The sequence below is a fragment of the Ornithorhynchus anatinus genome, chromosome 4 (genome assembly GCF_004115215.2).
Source record: "Ornithorhynchus anatinus isolate Pmale09 chromosome 4, mOrnAna1.pri.v4, whole genome shotgun sequence".
Classification (NCBI taxonomy): Eukaryota; Metazoa; Chordata; class Mammalia; order Monotremata; family Ornithorhynchidae; genus Ornithorhynchus; species Ornithorhynchus anatinus.
This window is the reverse complement of record NC_041731.1, coordinates 6,579,700-6,597,747: the sequence shown is the minus strand read 5'-3', so window position 1 is coordinate 6,597,747 and position 18,048 is coordinate 6,579,700. Positions and strand designations below refer to the sequence as shown.

Genomic DNA, 18,048 nt, shown 5'->3' with positions numbered 1-18,048 from the left:
CCCAGTGGCTCAACTGGTTAGCTGGTCTGCCCCCTGAGGAGGGATGGGTGGCTCTGAGAGGGGACGGGGAGGAGAACGGCCAACGTCCCGGTAGGTTGAGTGGCCACCTTAAGGAGAAGCATTAAGGAAATCAGGAAGTGGACTATCCAGTCAGGAAGCCCAGAATCTTTCTCCAACTTGCTTCTCCCTTCCGGCCGCAACCACCGAAGACGAACGAGAGCAGTGTGAGAAGCCGCGTGGCCTAGTGGCCGGAGCCCGGGCTCGGGAATCAGGAGGACCTGGGTTCTAATTCTGGCCCTGGCACTTGTCTGTGGGACCTTGGGCGAGTCGCTTCACTTCCTCTGTGCTTCAGTTTCCTCATCTGTAAAATGGAGATTAGGATTGTGAGCTCCATGTGGGACCTGTTTACCTTGTATCTACCCCAGCGCTTAAGAACAGTGCATAGTAAGCACTTAACAAATACCATTTAAAAAAAAAAAGAAAAAGGAAAATTAGAAAGCAAATAGCTGGCATTTGTAGGAAGAGATATCCACCTGTCTCCCACGTGGTCCTGCCCGTTGGCACTGGAGGCAGTGGAGGTGAAGCGCAGAAGCGAGAGCAGCTGAGACGTGCGGGTTTTTCAGACCGGCCTGACCTCCCGGTGCGTTCCGGGTCGGCCAGAGTGCGGGGGGCAGGCTACCTGCACCGGCTAACCTCGGCCGGAGAGCGGATATTCCATGTGTTCAGGCAGCGGCTCTCCCCTGAATCAGGGGATAATAGAAGTTAATCATTGCTGTCTCTGCCCTTCTTCGGGGGCCCTTTACCTTGTCGTGAGAGTATTATTAAGAATTTACCGTGTGCAGAGCACTGTACTGGAAAAACAGGTTAAGTCCAGATTAAAAATTAAAATTGACAGGGCATGGGTGGGCAGTAACGGTTTAGAGCTGTAAACCCAACCAATTTTTAGGCCGTCCAGATGATTTCCTATCCGCGTTTAGCCTCTCCAGGGAGCAGCTTTAGAGATTTCATCTCTTTATGAGTGGGCTCCTTGAACCTTTTGCAATAAAAACACCCCCTCAAACCCTCCCCTGCCTGTGCAGATTCTGGGAAGGAGACGTACAAAGTGTCCAGGCACCGAAGAGTTGGCCAGGAGTCTTGTCTTTGCAGTTGACAGTGCCATTGCCGCTCATTCACCCCAGACCAAGGCAAATCAGCTCTATTTTCAAAGTTCCCACAACCTCATTTGTATCCCATTCCAGCCTGTATCTCTCCCTGGGAAATTCTTCTCTGTTATAACATTTGTTTAGAGATTACTATGTGTCAAGCACTCTTCTAAGCACTAGCGTGGGTACCAGGTAATCCAACGGGACACAGTCCCTGTCCCACGTGAGGCTCACAAGGTAAGTAGGAGGGAAAATGGGTAATGAATCCCCATTTTACAATGGAGGAAACTGAGGCAGAGAGAAGTGACGAGACTTGCCAGAGGTCACACAGCTGGCAGGTGGTGGAGATGGGATTATAACTCAGGTCCTCTGGCTCCTGGGTCCAGGCTCTTTCCACTAGACCTCACTGCTTCTTTCTATCTACCTTGCTGACTGGAAAGTCCCTAGTGGGTAGGAATCATGTTTATTAACTCGGACAGTGCTCTGACCCCAGGAGCCTGTAAACTCCTTGAGGGCAAGGATCAGGTCTACTAATGCTATTGTACTCTTCCAAGTGTTCAGTACAGTGCTCTGCACATACTAGCTGCTTGATAAATGCAATGCTTATTTGATTAATAGGCCTCTTTGGCCAAACCCTGTCCTTTTTTCTCCTGCTTAAGTGGATAGGGAGGGGCAGCTGGTCGCTACTGCCTTCACAATTGCCCTCGTGCTCAAAGGATGTCATTTTCCTTCTTCGCTTTCCCCTTCCAGGTGAAATGATCCCACTCTTTTAGTTCTTGATTCCAGGACCTCTGTGGCCCCAGAGGTTAAACTGACGGCTCCCCTCCTGACCCTCTGCGAGTTCTTCTCGTCCTTGTAAAGATGCAGTGGCCTGAACAGGACCTGGGTGGTCCAGCCAGTGCCTGGCCAGTGGGCAGTCCAGTGGGGTCAATGGAGAGTGTAGTGGGGACTACCCTGGGGCCAGTGGGAGGGTTGATGGCCTGTGATTTGTGAACTGGGCTGTTGGAAAGTAACAGGGGCCAGGGCTTTACACCGCAGGGAGAAAAGGGCGGACTGCCATGGATTTGGGAATGGCGGAGGTGTGTCAGAAAGAGAATGGAGCCAGAGGCGGTCTCTCTTCTGTTTCTGCGGCCGGCACCCTCATGGACTATGGTTGGACTTGTTGGCGGTGTTGGGAAGGAGTCACAGAGAAGGGGCTGGGGTTCTGGCAGATTGTTTGGGGTTTTTTACGGGGGGAGTCCTTTTGTTTCATAAAGGCCCCTCAGACATTTGGTTTCGCTGGGCAATTGCCTTCCTGGTCCTAGTCCTAGTTCAAGCCAAGATGGAGCTTGGTTACCGGCCCTTCCTGCCAGGCCGGCCCTCTCCTCTGCATTCCTGATCCAGCCCAGAAACCTTGTCCTCAGCAGCGGCGCTCACCCAGGTCTCTTTTGGCAGGAAGCTGACCGGAACCATGGCCCGGGAACTCCAGGACGTGGACCTCGCGGAGGTGAAGCCGCTGGTCGAGAGAGACGAGGTAAAAGCCACCCCGCACCCACACCTTGAACCAGAAATGACCCTTGGGCCAGGTGGCCAAAAAGTGGCTGCCCACCTCACCCCAGGCTCTGCAGGGAGACCGGTGACTGGCTACTTCAGTGGAAGTCCCTCGGTTCCCTGGAAGCAGCGGGGCTGCCCCAGCTTGGTAGCTGTTAAGGGCTCTCAAAGTGTTCGCTGGGGCTTCTCTAGGAGCAAGTCCTTCAGGCTAAGTCCAAGAGGGGCACCAACATGCCATCCAGGGGCCAGGGGAAGCCAGTTCTGATTGGGCAGAACTATGCTGAAACTGTCCCATCAGTTCTCCAATGCTCAATCTAACCTCAATCTGTCCCTATGCAGCCAACCCTCAATGTTCTGGAGGGTACAGAGTGAGAGGGAACTTGTCCGCGACTAGGGCCCTGTCATCCACCCTGGCCCTCACCATGGGTCTGGCGCTCTAGCGCCAGGCTATTTTCACTTCTGGCAGCGCCGAGCTCTTTAAAACCTGACCTCTGCTCATGGCCTTCCCAGCCGGGATTCGCTTCCCAGCGCTTGTTTTTGTTTTTGTCTTTGTTTCCGCCGAACCGCCTCCAGCCTCTCGGTTCTGGGGGTAGTCAGTCCTCTGAGAATCTGCTTTGAGGGGGAGGTGGGATGCCCCGGAGTCTCACCTCGGCAGAAGGGAGAAGCAGCTATGCAGGATGGTCCTGACTGGGTTGGGGGGTGGTCCCCGTTCCCTGTGGGCCGTGGAAGCCCCCGCCTCCTCCCCCGGAAAGAGACAGCAGAGCCGGCTTGGCTTCCTCACAACCCTGGAATCATCCTGCTGGCTGCTCCAAGAGGGAAGGGAGGTGCGGCTGGGAACGGCTTCTGATTTCCATCCTTTGTGTCTTGGCAATCTCTGGTGGGCGTCCTTCCCGGCCCTGGACAGAGAACCGTAGAAGCCCCCACCCCTCCCTTCCCTCTTCCCCCACTCCCCGTACCCAGTCGCAGAGGCCCCGGGGGCATGGGTCAAGCCTGGGTCCCAAAGCGCTCTTAAAACCCTTGGAACCCTGGGGGAGAGGCGTGTCTGTGGGAGGGGTCTCTGATCTGGCCCATGACTCAGAGGGTTGGAGTCTTCTCTCCAAAAGATCCAAGCCTATTTGCAGCAACTGGAAATTGAAGTAGCCACCGTGGACCTTCAAAGGACGCAAGTAATAGTAGTAATAATAATAAAAATGGTATTTAAGCACTTGTTACGTGCCAAGCACTGTACTAAGTACTGGTTTAGATACAAGATAATCAGGTCCCACATGGGACTCACAGTTTAAGTAGGAGGCAGAACAGGTATTGAATCCCTGTTTGGCAGATGAGGGAACTGAGGCACAGAGAAGTTAAGTGACTTGCTCAAGTTCACACAGCAGGTAGGTGGTAGAGCGGGGATTAGAACCCAGGTCCTCTTACTCCCAGGCCCTTGTTAAGACAGTGTGGCCTAAGAGAAAGAGCATTGGCCTGGGAGGCAAGGGAACTAGGTTCTAATCCTAACTCGGCCACTTATCTGCCTTGGGACCTCAGGCAAGTCACTTTATCGCTCCGGGCCTCAGTTTCCTCATCTGTAAAATGGAGTTTCAGTGCCTGTTTTCCCTCTTTTTTAGACCGTGAGCCCCACATGGGACAAAAACTGTGTCCGACCTGGTTAACTTGAATCTATCCTAGCACATAATAAGCGCTTAACAAACGCCACAATTGCCATTAGTCTTCAGGACCCTCCACCTCCACTGAAGGGCAAGAACACTTAGAAAGGCCTCTTAGGTCCTAAGCCACGCCCAGCAGCCCACTGGCCTTTATCCAGTGGAAAGAGCTGGCTGGGTTTAGCCTGCCTGGGGTTGCCAGGGCCTGTAGCCTGGGTTTGCCAGGGCCCGTAGCCAGGATGACTCTAGCCGGCTCCTTTGGGCTCTCCCGGGCTTGCCCGAGGAATGGACAGATGTTCTCGGGACTGCGTTTTTAGAACCAACGTCCTTTGGGCTGGGTCCTGCTCATAGCTCCTCTCCTCTTTCCAGAGGTCATCGTTGTGACATTTAGTGAGCGCTTAGTGTGTGTTAACTGCTGAGGTAAGGACAAGGCTGTGAGATTGGATGGGGTCCCTTCCTGCTCTACTTAGGATTTATAATCTCTCTTAACCCCGTTTTACAGATGAGGAAACGGAGGCCCAGAGAGGTTAAGCGACTTGCCCGAGGTCACTCAGCAGGACAGTAGCAGGGGTGGGATTTGAATCCGGGACACTGCTGCCTCCCAGTCCCACGCTCTTTCCGCTAGGCATCAGTCCTCCATTTTAGAAAATGTAAATGGCAAGAGTCTCCAGACTATTGCTTGGGAAGCAGAGTGGGCTAACGAGAAGAGCACGGGCATGGGAGTCAGAGGACCTGGATTCTAATCCCGACTCCGCCATCTGTTGTGTGACATTGGGAAAGTCACTTCTCTTCTCTGTGAGTCAGTTCCCTGATCTGCAGAATGGGGGAATTCTTATGTAGCCTGTAAGCCCCATGTGGGACCTGATTATCTTGACTCTACCCCAGCACCCAGTATAGTGCTCGACACATAGTAAGTACTTAATAAATGCCACAATTATTATTACAATTATTATTGCTCTCCCAAGTGTTTAATCCAACGCTCTGCACACAAGTTCTCAATAAACAGTACTGACTGACTAATGACCTCACCCTCTCTTTGCAGACCATCACGGGACTCCTCCAGGAGTTTGATGTTCAGGCAAGTAAAGCAGCTCTTTTTTCTTCTTCCTTTGCATTTGGTTAAGTCACCTGTCCCTCAGAACAGCGGGCAGTGCCTGGGGGTGGGGGTGGACCCAGGGTGGAAGAGGGCCAGTGGGCTCTTAGCCCTGACAAATGACCCTAGCCAGTGGGCTGAGGCAGCTCCAGAAGAGGACGGGTCTCTTAGGGAGGGAGTGTGACAGGGAGGTTTAATTTTCAGTATGGAAATGACCACAAACCATCCTCTCCACCCCAACGTTGAAGTTTCTCCCTCGGTTTCCGGGAGGCAACTCCAGAGTGGGGCCTTGTGTCTGCCTGACTCAGTCGTGAGGTCGGAACCGAGGTTGCTGAAACGATTGGCGATGCCAGACAGGGAGGCCAGCCTGGTGTTGGTAGTGGTAGCTTTCTGCAGAGCTGGCAGAGAAGGGCTTTGAAACCGAGATGAGGGGAAATTGTCTAATGGCTTGCGTCCTGAGGCTGTGGTACCCGTGGCCCTAGACAGACGCATTTCACAATAGCCGAGTGATCTAAACTTCTATGAGGAAAGATGTTTTGATGACAGCTGAGCTTTAAGGTTGTTGAACGGGTGTCTTGAGATTTATTGCGTGGTTCGCCAGTGTCACTCATCCGGTTAAAACCACTCTGAGTTGGACCTCCAAACATGGACGTTCATGCTGGGCTTTCTTCTTTTTAACGAGCTCCAGTTCCGGTCCTAGGGAGGGTGACGCCTCTCTTCCTGAGGCCTGATGGGAATTTGGGTGTCGGCTTGACCGGACCCAGAGGCAGGAATGTGGGGGAGTCTGCCGGGGGTAGTTCCTCCAGTGGAAGCCAGATCATTCCAGCTGTGACCTGACGATCTCCGTTGCGGAGGGAAGAGACAACCAGTCCTCCCTCCGAAACCTTGGAATGTTTTGGCCTTTCTGGCTGGATTGAACTGAAAAACCAATTTAGCTTCCCTTTGAAGGAGAGTTTTCTTCATTTCCAGCCCAGCTAAGCTTTTAAGAAGGACAAAGCAATCAATCCACTGGGCTGCAGTGGGGGAGACTCTCAGATAGGTGTAAGAACAGCAAACCTATCGGGAGAAACGCTGGCCGTGGTCCATCTGTCTAAACACAAGGACCGGGCGTACAGATTTGAAAGAAGGTTTTGTGACGTTCTGATTTTGTTGTTGTTGTTGTTACTTTGGATTGTTTTCTTTTTGTTTCTGGTACTCTTCTCAGATGAGGTGGTAGAGTGATTGGCTGATGGCACGATGCGGCATTCAGGATTTGGGCCCCGTCTGGGTACGGGACTAATGATACGGCTGAATGGCTACAACGTGGGTCTTTTGACTCCCCATCCCATGCTCTCTCCACCAGGCACACTGCCTTCCTAGAGAAGTAGTGGAAAGAACCTGGGCCTAAAAGTCAGAGAACCTGGGCTCTAATGCTGGCTCTACCACTTGCCTGCTGTGTGACCTTGGGCAAGTCACTTCTAAGCTCCAGGCCTCAGTTTCCTCATCTGTAAAGTGGGGATTCAATGCACACTTAGAGCTTTGTGTGGGACAAGGATTGTGTCCAACCAGATTATTGTATATTCATTCAATCATATGGATTGAGTGCTTACTGTGTGCAGAACACTGTACTAAGCATTTGGAATGTACAATTTGGCAACAGATAGAGACAATCCCGGCCCAACAACGGGCTCACAGTCTGAAAGGGGAAGACAGACAGTAAAACAAAACAAGTAGTCAGGCATCAATATCAAAATAGATAAATAGAATCATATACACACATCATCAATACAACAGAGTAAGAAACAATATATACAAATATACACAAGTGCTATGGGGAGGGGAAGGGGGTAGAGAAGAGGGAGGGAGTAGGGGCAATGGGAAGGGGAGGAGGGACAGAGAGAAAGGGAGGGACTTCTCTGTGCCTCAGTTACCCCATTTGTAAAATGGGGATTAATACTGTGAGTCACTTGTGAGACATGGACTGTGTCCAACCTGATTAGCTTGTATCTCCTCCAGCATGTAATACAGTGCCTGACACATAGTAAGCACTTTAACAAATAACCAAAAAAAAAAAATGGTGAGAACAAGTAAATCTGAGTTAAGAAATGATAGACAGCTTCTGTTCCACCTGCTGGTCTGAGTGAAGAAAAGATGTGACCCCCACTTTAAACCCCAGAAAAACCACTGAGTTCAGCAGAACGAGTGCGCCAGGTGGCTGAACAAGCCGTGTCAGGGGGACAGTGGAGTCTGGATGGGAGAGCCGTGGAAGGGAGAAAAATAATAAAAATAATAATCGTCGCCATAATCATCATCAATGTGGTTGTTAAACACTTCTTATGTTTATAAATAATCCAGTTGGACACAGTCCCTGTCTCAAGAGGAACTCCCAGTTGAAGGGGGGCTTAGTTCACACTGTCTCCTCCCCAGTGGGGCTTTATATGCTGGAACAGAAGCCCAGGACCAGATGGACTATGGACAGCCAGCGGATGACTGGTCTAGTCATTGTGGAGCCCAGCTGATCAAACCAGTGTCAGACGTCAGCAATTTGGCTTCTCCCACGGGGAGTATAGGGAAGGAGTCTCCTTGCCCACCAGCTAGTTGTTTGCTGATGTGGGGATAGCCAGCCTGGAAAGATGGACTTTATCTGTCCATCTGATTTCCTTTCCTGGGCTTTCTGTTTCCCCAAGGGAGGGTTTTAAATGCATACCATTAGATGGTTGGAGGGAGGGGGAGAGGGAAGAGTGATTCTCCCAGGACTACCTATCTGGGCAAAGATTATTTTCCCTGTGCTGTCAACTCGTTGGGTTGTAGCCTGCTCTGCCTCTAGCCGAACGTTTTGAACCCTAAAAGGGTCAGCGCAGTGAGGAGGTGGACTTGGCTCTCGTTCCCTTGGGCAGGAGACGTGGCTGTTGTGGGTTGGCACGGAAGGCAGGTTTCAGGCTCATTGTTTTGGCTTTGAGAGAGGAAATGGAATATGTGTGTGTGTGTGTGTATGATCTTTGTAGAAGCAGTAATACTACTTATTAAGCACCTCCAGGAAAAATAGCCAGTGGGTAAGAATAGAGATCTGATTTATTTACTCTTTATTTTTTATTCTGCTCCCTACAGGTTACTAGCGGGAGATTGGGACGTGCGGATTTTTCCCCTGAGGCTTGCCTGGAAGCCTGGGCCTTAGTCTCCTAATACTCTAGATGGAGGGGTGAGGGGCAAATCAAAGCTGACTCTTTCCTCTCCTTCCTCCACTCGGAAACCATCAGTCAATCACAAGGGAACTTGAAAGGTTGCCCCGTGGGCAGTCTTGATCTTCAGCTGTAAATGTGGGGGGTTTATTTGTTGAACTGTTCCCTTCCTGTTCAGGGGCCAGACCAGCGACTGGCTAGAGTGGTTCTCCAGACTCTGTCTTCCTAGTTCTTAACAGGTGGAAGAGAAATTTCGGGCAAATGGAGGCGCATATGTTGGCAAACTGGATACGAGAGGCTTTTTCTATTTTCAAATGAGCTGCCCAGCTTGTGCAGAGCAATTACGGTGTGGTTTAGGGTGCTGACATCGGTTTTCTTTTCTCGGAAGGCCTGGGAGGTGGAGAGCAGGAAAAACATCCATTCCCTCATTTCCTCGCTGAGGAGGTAGAGTTAATGAGTGGCTCTTTCTGGGTCTCCTGGTCTACCAGGGGCCAAATGGTGAATAGAATGGGATGGGTCCAAGCCCTTTCTGGGGGTCTGGGCCCTGGGCAACCATGATCCTCTTGGTAGCTGACAATGGCTTTGAGGAGAGCCAGGAAAGAATGGTGGTAAGGGGAGAGACTCACGCTTAGCCACCGGAGTCAACTGGCACAATGTGACAATAAGAATAATAGTGATGGTATTTAAGCCTGGAACTTCACTAAGCACTGGAGTAGATGCAAGGTAATCGGGTCACACACACAGTCTGTCCCACAAGGGACTCACGGACTAAGGGGAGGAAGAGCAGGTATTTCACCCATATTTGATTGATGAGGAAACAGAGGCAGAGAAAGTTAAGTAACTTGTTCAAAGTCACACAGCAGGCAACTGGCAGAGCAGAGCTTAGAACCCATGTCCCCTGGTCCCCAGGCCCACCTTCTTTCCCCTAGACCGGGCTGTTTGACATTCCAGTTAATTTAGGCGGCTGGATCAGGTCAGTTGATCAGTTGATACCCTTTGGCCATCTCCACTGATGCAGTTAACTGAAGCATTAATAATAATAATGGCATTTTTTGAGCAGCTACTGGCTGCTGAACTAAGTGCTTGGGAAAATAATATAAAAAAATTTCATAAGATCTTCTCCCCTGCTCACAGGAAGCTTCCACTCAATGGGGGAGATGGACATAAAAATATTTATGGACAGCGGAATCAGAAAACCCTGCCCTTTCCATTTTTTTAAAAACTGTTAATTAAGTGCTTACTCTGTGCCAGACTCAATGCTGGGTTAGATAATCGGGTTGGGCACCAGTCTCTGTCCCACATAGGGCTCGGAGTCTTAATCCCCATTTTGCAGATGAAGGAACTGAGGCAGGGAGAAGTGAAGTGACTGGCCCAAGGTCACACAACAGACAAGTGGCGGAGCGGGGATGAAAATCCAGGTCCTCTGACTCCCAGGCCTGTGCTCTTTCTACTAGGCCACACTGCATCTCTTTCCCTTTTTGGAAAACAGTTGGAGTGTTAAGACCATCTGTCCTGATTTTTATTTTTAAAGATGCAAATTGGGCACATTTACCATCTTGCTTGGAACAAGGCAGTTTGGAAGCCTTAAGTCCTTGGGGGAAACGAGGTGGTGTGTGCCCCTATTTCCCACAGAACCCGCCAGACTTGTGCCCCTTTGCCAGTCTGGCACCCTGTAGGCAGACTGGCCCCCTGTGGGCAGACCAGCCTCGGTCCCAGTGAGTGTTCTGATCTAAGAGGCAGGGATTTAGTCTTTGAGGTGACATCGAAACCCCATCTCCACCTTCTCCTTCTCCTCCGCTGGGATGTTGTTTGGTGTGTCTGACTGGGATGGAATGAGCTTTCCAGTGATCCAAGCTGACTTTAGTTCTTATTTAGGAATCTATCCTCATAAATTCATTTGACTCAATTACTCCTTTCCACCCTCCTGCGCTCCTTGCTCCCTTTGGCATCTCTCCCCGCCCCGGTCTGCCTGCTGGGAGCACTGTAGTGTCGTAGGAGAGTCACCGGTCTGAAAGTCCCAGTTTTCGCTCCAGACACTGGCATTCTCCTCCCTCGTCACTGGCGATCCGACGGGCTCCGAACTCAGAGCTAGTTCACTGTGGCCTCTGAACTCTTTCGGGGAGACAAAATTAGTGCTCTAAGCGGAAGGCGTTGCATATCTTCCAGCTGAACCGGTAAGCATTCTGGAAGAAGGAAGTGAGCATAGAACTGTGGGATTTTTGAAGGGAACTTTAAAGCAGTTAGTACAGTGCTCTGCACACAGTAAGCGCTTAATAAATATGATTGGTCCAAGTGATCCGGATTATCAACCCCATGCTGAGGCCATTTGGGCCATCAGTGGGTCTGGTGAGTTCAGGCCCTTGACAGTGTGATGCACCCCTGCTCGTTGCCCTCGATTCCACAAAAAGAACAACATGCTCCGTGTTGCCATGACAACTTCCAGCTCTGTGCAGAGACCAAAGTCTCCTGGGTGAGACTCCTCCCTTGTTCTCATCTGGAGACACCATCATTTAACTTCTCTGAGACGCAGTGAGGGCTAATGGAACGAGGGCCTGGGTTCTAATTCTGGCTTCACCATTTATCTGCTGTGTGACTTTGGATAAGTCACTTCCCTTCCCTGGACCAAAGTTTCCTTATGAGTAAAATGAGGATTCAGGACCAGCTGTCCCTCCTGTTTAGATCGTGAGCCCGATGCGGGACGGGAATGTGTCTGACCTGATTATTCTGTATCTATCCCAGTGCTCAATACAGTGGCTGGCACATAGTAAGTGCTTGAACAAATCCCACAGTTTTTTACTATTAACTGTCTTAGTCTACTATTTTCTGTGAGCCTCTGGTTGCTGCCCATGTGTCTTTAAGGCCTTGACCTGCGATATCGTGGTCTCAAATTTCAAGGTGTTATTCCCGTCCATTGATGTTGTTTTGTCTGCCTGCTCCTCAGATGCCCAGAAGGTCTCTGTACCAGGCTGAGCTTTGAGCTTCCATCTCCCCAGATCTGCCTTCCATGCCGAGCTTTCAACTCCCCTTCTGAATGATCTGGCTGGGGAAGGATTGATTGACAGGAAGGATGGGAGAGGCTCTCTGGAACCCCTTTTTGAAGCCTGCGGTTGAAAATGATAAAATGATCTTTGTGACCTTGTTGCATTGAGATTAAGGCTGAGATCTGGCAGGGAGGGAGAGGGAAAAGGGGAGAGAGGAGAAGGCGGGGGGTGGGATTAGGGGGGAGAGAGAGAGAGAGAGACATGAAACCAGTCTCTTACTGCCTTGTGTGATTCCTTGTTACCATGTTGTGGCTTTTCCTGAAGTGCCAGTGGGGAGTTCTGGATCCTGTGCTTGGTAGTTCAGGGGTCAGTTCTCCTCTGTCCTCCGTTAGGGCAGGCAGAATGGCTTCAAAATGTGTTGGAAGGGGCTGGATGGCTGCAAGATATGTGTGCCTTTGGGGGCTGGGAGTGGAAGAGAATGAGGAGGGGAAGGAAGGAGGAAGACGGATGATTGATCTCTTACGGAGAGAGTTGGTCCGAGATGAAGCGACCTGGCCTTGGTCACACACATCTTGCAGTTTTCAGTTCCTGTATCTTGCCTTCGGGTGTGAGTGTGTTGCGGGGGAGTGGTGGGGCTGGGAGGGGATTAGGGTGGGCTCTTCCAGGCTCGGTGGGTGACTCATGCAGTCGTGGACAGACTGGGCCCTGGGCACCACAGACCACGTAGTTGAGGGAGGCGTTTCTTCTGAAACCATAGGCTATTTTTCATGGTTTTGGTTACTCTTCAGTTATAGGATTAAGGGTTTACCTTAGGGCATAGTGAGGGGATGGGAGGGGCGTGTGTGCGCGTACGTGCGGCTTTTCAGAGGGTGCTTAGTCCAGTTTGCGTTGGAGAGTGAGGGTGATTGGTTTTCCTGATTCCCAGTCGGGCTGGGTTACGGTGGATCACATAATTCAATCAAGCAATCAATGATATTTATGGTCCTCTAGACTGTAAACTCACTGTGGGCAGGGAGCGTGTCTACCAACTCTGTTATACTGTACCCTCCCAAGTGCTTAGTTCTGTGCTCTGTACACACTAAGCACTCAATAAATACCATTGATTGAGAGCGTTACAGTGTGCAGAGTTCTGTGCTAAGCACTCGGGAGAGAAGAGTCCCTTATGGAGGCTCATCCCCTGCCCTCAAGGAGCCTCCAGGTCAGTGTTTGAATACGGAAGATACCCAAGACCAAGAGTTCAACTTAAGGGGAGACACAGCCCCGACCAAAGTGACTTTTTTTGCCAGCTTTAGCAGTGCTCTGCTCAGTAATTTTGCCAAGCACCCCGGTTTGAATTGTAGCTGGTCTCCTGAAGCCCGGGGTTTGCTTCTGGTTGTGTTTTAGATCCAGAGGTGATGTGGATTCTAGCTGTGACTAGGTTTTGGCAGTGAATGTGTCTGTTGATTGTTGTATTGTACTCTCCCTAGTGCTCAGTACGGTGCTCTACACAGTAAGTGCTTAATAAACCTAATTGAATGAATGAGTATCTAGGTCAAATTTTGGAGGCTGGTGGAAGTGGCCCGTCGTCCGCTGTGGGGCAGCTGCTGGGAGCATGGCTCGGGATGTTGCTTCCTGACTCGGCAGCTTCTGAAGGGCAGGGATCATCCCTTCTACCTCTTTGGCGTTCATCCAACTGCCCAGTCCAGTGTTCTGCACATGCTAAATTGATTGATGATTGAATTTTCTCCAACTCGGTAAACAGTTAAAACCCAAGTTTGATCAAGTAATCAATCACTAGCATTAATCGAATATGTACTCCGTACAGGGCACTCTGCTAAGTGCTTGGGAGAGTAAGTGGATACAGTTACAGATACACAAATACACAGATACACAATTCAGTAAGTCGACATGAGCCCTGCCCTCAAGGAGCTTACGATCCGCAGGGGAGATGGACATTAAATAAAACTGGTTAGAGCACGGGCCTGGGAATCAAAATGACCCGAGTTCTGATCCTGGCTTTGCCACTTGCCTGCTGTGTGACTTGGGGAAAATCGCTTAACTTCCCTGTGCTGCAATTACCTCATCTAAAACGGAGATTAAGATTGTGAACCATATGTGGGACATGGGCTGTGTCCAACCTGATTAGTTTGTATCTACCCCAGCACATAGCAAGCGCTTAATAAATATAATAAAAAAATGACGAATAGGAGGAAGCAATACAGCAGGAAGGTGTCCACAGAAGTGCTGGGGGGTGGTGAGAACCAAAATTCTTAAGAGGTGCAGAAGTTTTGAAATTGCAGCAGTGAGTTTTGTGGGAGATGAGTGATTCATCACAGAGGGTCTCCTGGAGGAGATGTGATCCCAGATGAACTTCAGCCCTTACTGTGATTGGAAAGCCAAGCCAGTGGCAGGATGGTCAAATGGCGATTAGCGGTTGGGAGGAAGACGGGCAGCCGAGTGACCACGACACGTGTTTGTCTTCCCGCAGGAGCAGGACGTAGAGTCGTTACACGGCACCGTCCACGTCACGCTATGCGGGACTCCAAAAGCAAAGAGGCCCGTCATCCTCACGTATCACGACATCGGAATGAATCGTAAGTGGTCCCAGCATGCTCTCCAGGTGGGTGGGCGTGGGGCTGGAGGAAAGATGTGGCTCTGGGAATTGGGAGGCCTGACTTCTAGATTAAGCTCTGCCCGCAGGGGCTGGGCCGCCAGGGTCAAGGATTCTGTCGGGAGAGCCGACCGGGGGCGTTCAGTGACGGGTCAGGCTCAGCGAAGATCCCGAAAAGCAGGTGGCAACCATGAGTGAAGACCGAGGCAGTCGTCTGCCAGGTCAGGGCACTATGCCCGGTGATGACATTGCCATCACTGTGGCTGTCCACGGGTCCCAGATCTACAGAACTCTGGTGTATGCATACCACGAACTGCACCCCTGCCTGCCGACTCGTTTGTTGCTCTCGGTGCCCCGGCGGGAACACGACGGAGGGGTGAGCCTGCGCAAATTGCCAGCGCTGAAAATCAGCTCTTCTGTGCGGGGTCACGGTTCCAAAGTCTTAGGGCCAAGGCTCATCCGTCGTTCCTGACAGGAAGCCCCGTCTTTCTGTGCCCACACGGAGAGTGGGTGGGTGGCTCTGTGCCAGGTGGTTTGTAGGGAATTGTGGGGCTCTGGGAAGATTTCCTAGATCAGTGTGCGTGCATGCGTGAAATGTAAACTTTCCCCACTGGACCCAGGAGAGTATTTTGGAGTGCGTTCCCAGGGAATGAGGAGCAGCTGGGCCCCTCTACCCAGCCCACACTGCACGGCCCCTGGCAGTGATAGCGATGCCATTGAGGAAGTACTTACTCTTGTCCTGGTGCTGGGATGGAAGTGGGGTCAAAGGCCAAACGCAGCCCCTCTTCCCAAAGGGTCCCCGGGTGTGAGTTGGGCCCCCCCCGCCAACCACCTCATACTCCCCTCAGAGACTCAGCTGGTGTCGCTCCGCCTCTGAATCTGGGCCGGGCACCTTTGCCAGCCCTCGTGACTTTCACGTGGACCAGAAGCTCTGGTCTCGTCACCCCCGGGGCCTGGACAGGTCGGCGGGCAGAGAGACAGTAGAGGGGGAGGAGCTGGGAAATCTCCAGGTAGGCTTTCCTTCTGGGTAGAAATGAATCCATCTCCGATGCTTTGTGTTTCTGTTTTCCTGCTACCTCTTGCGCCTCAGACAAAACATGCTACAACCCGCTCTTCAATTCGGAGGACATGCACGAGATCACCCAACACTTTTCCGTGTGCCACGTGGATGCCCCCGGGCAGCATGATGGGGCCGCCTCTTTCCCAGCTGGGTAAGTGAGCGGGCCGGAGAGGTGCCGGGAGTATGATGATGATGGTATCTGTTAAGCGCTTACTACGTGCCAGGCACTGTAATAAACACTGGGGTGGATACAAGCAAATTGGGAGCCCCATGCGGGACAGGTACTGTATTCAACGCAATCTTAATCTCCATTTTGTAGATGAAGTAACTGAAGGCCAGAGAAGTGACTTGCCCAGAGTCGCATAGCAGAGAAGTGAAGGAGTCAGGATTAGAACCCATGTCCTTTTAAGTCCCAGGCCCTTGCGCTATCCACCAGACGTCGCTGCTTCTCTACAGAGTTGGTAGGCACTGAGAAGTTATTTGTCCCCCAGAGAAGCTACTGTCATTTTGTTGAGTGTGTCGACTGGAAGCTCCTTGCGGGCAGGGAACGTATTTACCAACACTGTTGAATTATATGCTCCCGAGTGCTCAGTCCAGTGATCTGCACACGGTATGCAGGTCAGTCCCCTGCCCAGTTGCAGGGGAATGCTTAAGCCATCCAGGACTGATGGTTTTCTATTTCATTTTTTTTTAATATTCCTGGCGTGGAGAGTGCAGCCTCCCCAGGCTAGGTCATTCGAGTATGTTTCTCCCTTTTAGTCAGGAAATTCTTCCTTTGACCAAGCACACTCTTCAACTTACGCTTAGTTCCTTGAGTTCAATCCCCAGTCACGGAATGAAAACAGTATAAAGGCACTACTGGGCTTTCTGCTTAATTATTAACTGATTAATGGAAAAAGGCCTTTACGGTTTTACTGGGTAAAAATTGGAAACTTGTAAATAAAATACAAGGTGGTTAACTGTTAACCCAGCAGTCGTTACTCAGATAGCTAATAGTCAGCAAATCCTTCTTTTTTATGGTGCTTGCTAAGCACTTACTGTGTATCTGGCACTGTACTAAGCACTGGGGTGGATGGTGAATACCAGCTAGTCAGGTTGGACACAGTCCCTGTCCCATATGAGGCTCACAGTCTTATTCCCCATTTTACGGATGAGATAAGTGAGGCACAGAGAAGTGAAGTGACTTGCCCAACATCACAGCAGATTAAGTGGCAGAGCCTTGATTAGAAAGATCAGATTCTCTGCCATGGGACCGCAGGGTCTCTGGTGTATCTCTTTGGAAATCTTCTCCTGCCCCTTCTCCAGGGTGAATTCTCTTTGTAAAAGTTGGGTGGAGGCAGCTGACCTTGGGATCCGCCACCGGGCACTGTATTAAGCAGTTGGGAAAAGCTCATTGGAAACACGAGGACCACTGGGAGCTAATCCTCTGTTTCAGAAGCAAGTTCCACTCTTCGGTGTCTGCTGGAAAAGTCAATTTAGAAAGAACGTCGGCTCTTATTTAACTGAGGTGATGTCTCTTCATCCAACTCCTGGGTTGACCTGAACCAATGTCTCTTTGTTCTCCTAGGTACGTGTATCCTTCCATGGATCAACTGGCAGAAATGATTCCTGGGATTCTTCAGCAATTTGGGTGAGAGAGGGCACTGTGTTTTTGTGCATTTTGGGGTTCTCGCCCTGCCCCTTGGTTAGCTCGGCGCTTCCCATGGTCCCGTTGTGTCTGGCTGCAGAGGGAGTCTAAGGTGAAACTGAGCTTCCCGTAACAGAGGAGGAACTGGATTTTCTGCATGTGAAGCACTGGATGAGTTCTTGGAGGAAATGTCCAAGCCATGGAGAGGTTAAAACTCTCTCCTTGCTGTTTCCATCCCCTCTCTCAACACCCTCTACCTGACTTCCTGGCTCTGATAGTTTCTCTGATCTCCCTTCTCTCCCCCCGGCTTCATTTGAGCCTCGGCTGTGCCGTGACCCTTCTCGGCTCTGAAATGACTCGTCGTTACTGGATTGTCCTCGCGTTGAATTCGTGGTGACCCCAGAAGGGATGCCAACTCTGAATTCACTAGGAAGACAATCATTCAGTCAGTCGATCGGTGCTATTTATGGAATGTTTGATGCGTGCAGAACTCTGTATTGAGTGCCTGAGGGAGAAGCAGTGTCGGCCTGGAAAGAGCGTGGGCCTCGGAGTCAGAGGACCTGGGTTCTAATTCCGGTTCTCCCACTTGTCTGCTGGGTGACCTTGAACAGGTCACTTAACTCGTGGATGCCTCGGATGCTTCCCCTGCAAAATGGGGATTCAGTACCCGTTCTCCCTTCTACTTAGACTGTGAACCCCATATGGGACCTAATTATCTTGGATCTAATCCAGTACTTAGTACAGTACTTGTCACATGGTAAGCACTTAGCAAATACTATTATTATTATTATCATCATTACTAGTATCATTATTATTGCAATAGAGTTGGTAGATACAATCCAACAACAAGAATGAGCAAATTAATAGAAAGATCATGATCTAGCTGAGTCAAAAATGTCAGGGGAAAGAATAATCTAAATCTGGTCCTTGCTTACCACCCATGATTATAAGTCATCTTTCCTCCCGCTAAAAGCTGCATCCTGTTTTTCCTGTCTCAAGATCAAGTTACTCAATGGAGCACCCCCTAAGTCCAGTCTCCTGCCTCTGTTCCTCAGTAGTTTCTTTCCCTCTTCCTCTAACGTCAACAGTTTTCCATTTCCCCCGGCGAAGTGATTCTGGATCTGGGAACTCTACCCCGTGCTTTTCCAATCAGGTGTTGGAGTGGAAAGGTGCTGTGGGGTGGTGATTGCCCCTATAAATGGCAAATTGTTATTCCGATTATTT

At 50.6% G+C, this 18,048-nt stretch overlaps 1 protein-coding gene across 2 annotated transcripts in view; it reads left to right on the top strand.

Moving 5' to 3' along the window:
* Positions 1-18,048, top strand: part of NDRG1 (N-myc downstream regulated 1) — a 44,949-nt gene that overhangs the window by 12,959 nt on the left and 13,942 nt on the right. For both annotated transcript variants that reach the window (XM_029062447.1, XM_029062448.2), the window contains exons 2-6: positions 2,577-2,655; positions 5,358-5,393; positions 14,015-14,120; positions 15,228-15,348; positions 16,765-16,827. In XM_029062447.1, the coding sequence (XP_028918280.1) occupies positions 2,593-2,655; positions 5,358-5,393; positions 14,015-14,120; positions 15,228-15,348; positions 16,765-16,827 (389 nt within the window). In that variant the 5' untranslated portion in view covers positions 2,577-2,592. The remainder of the gene's footprint in view (positions 1-2,576; positions 2,656-5,357; positions 5,394-14,014; positions 14,121-15,227; positions 15,349-16,764; positions 16,828-18,048) is intronic.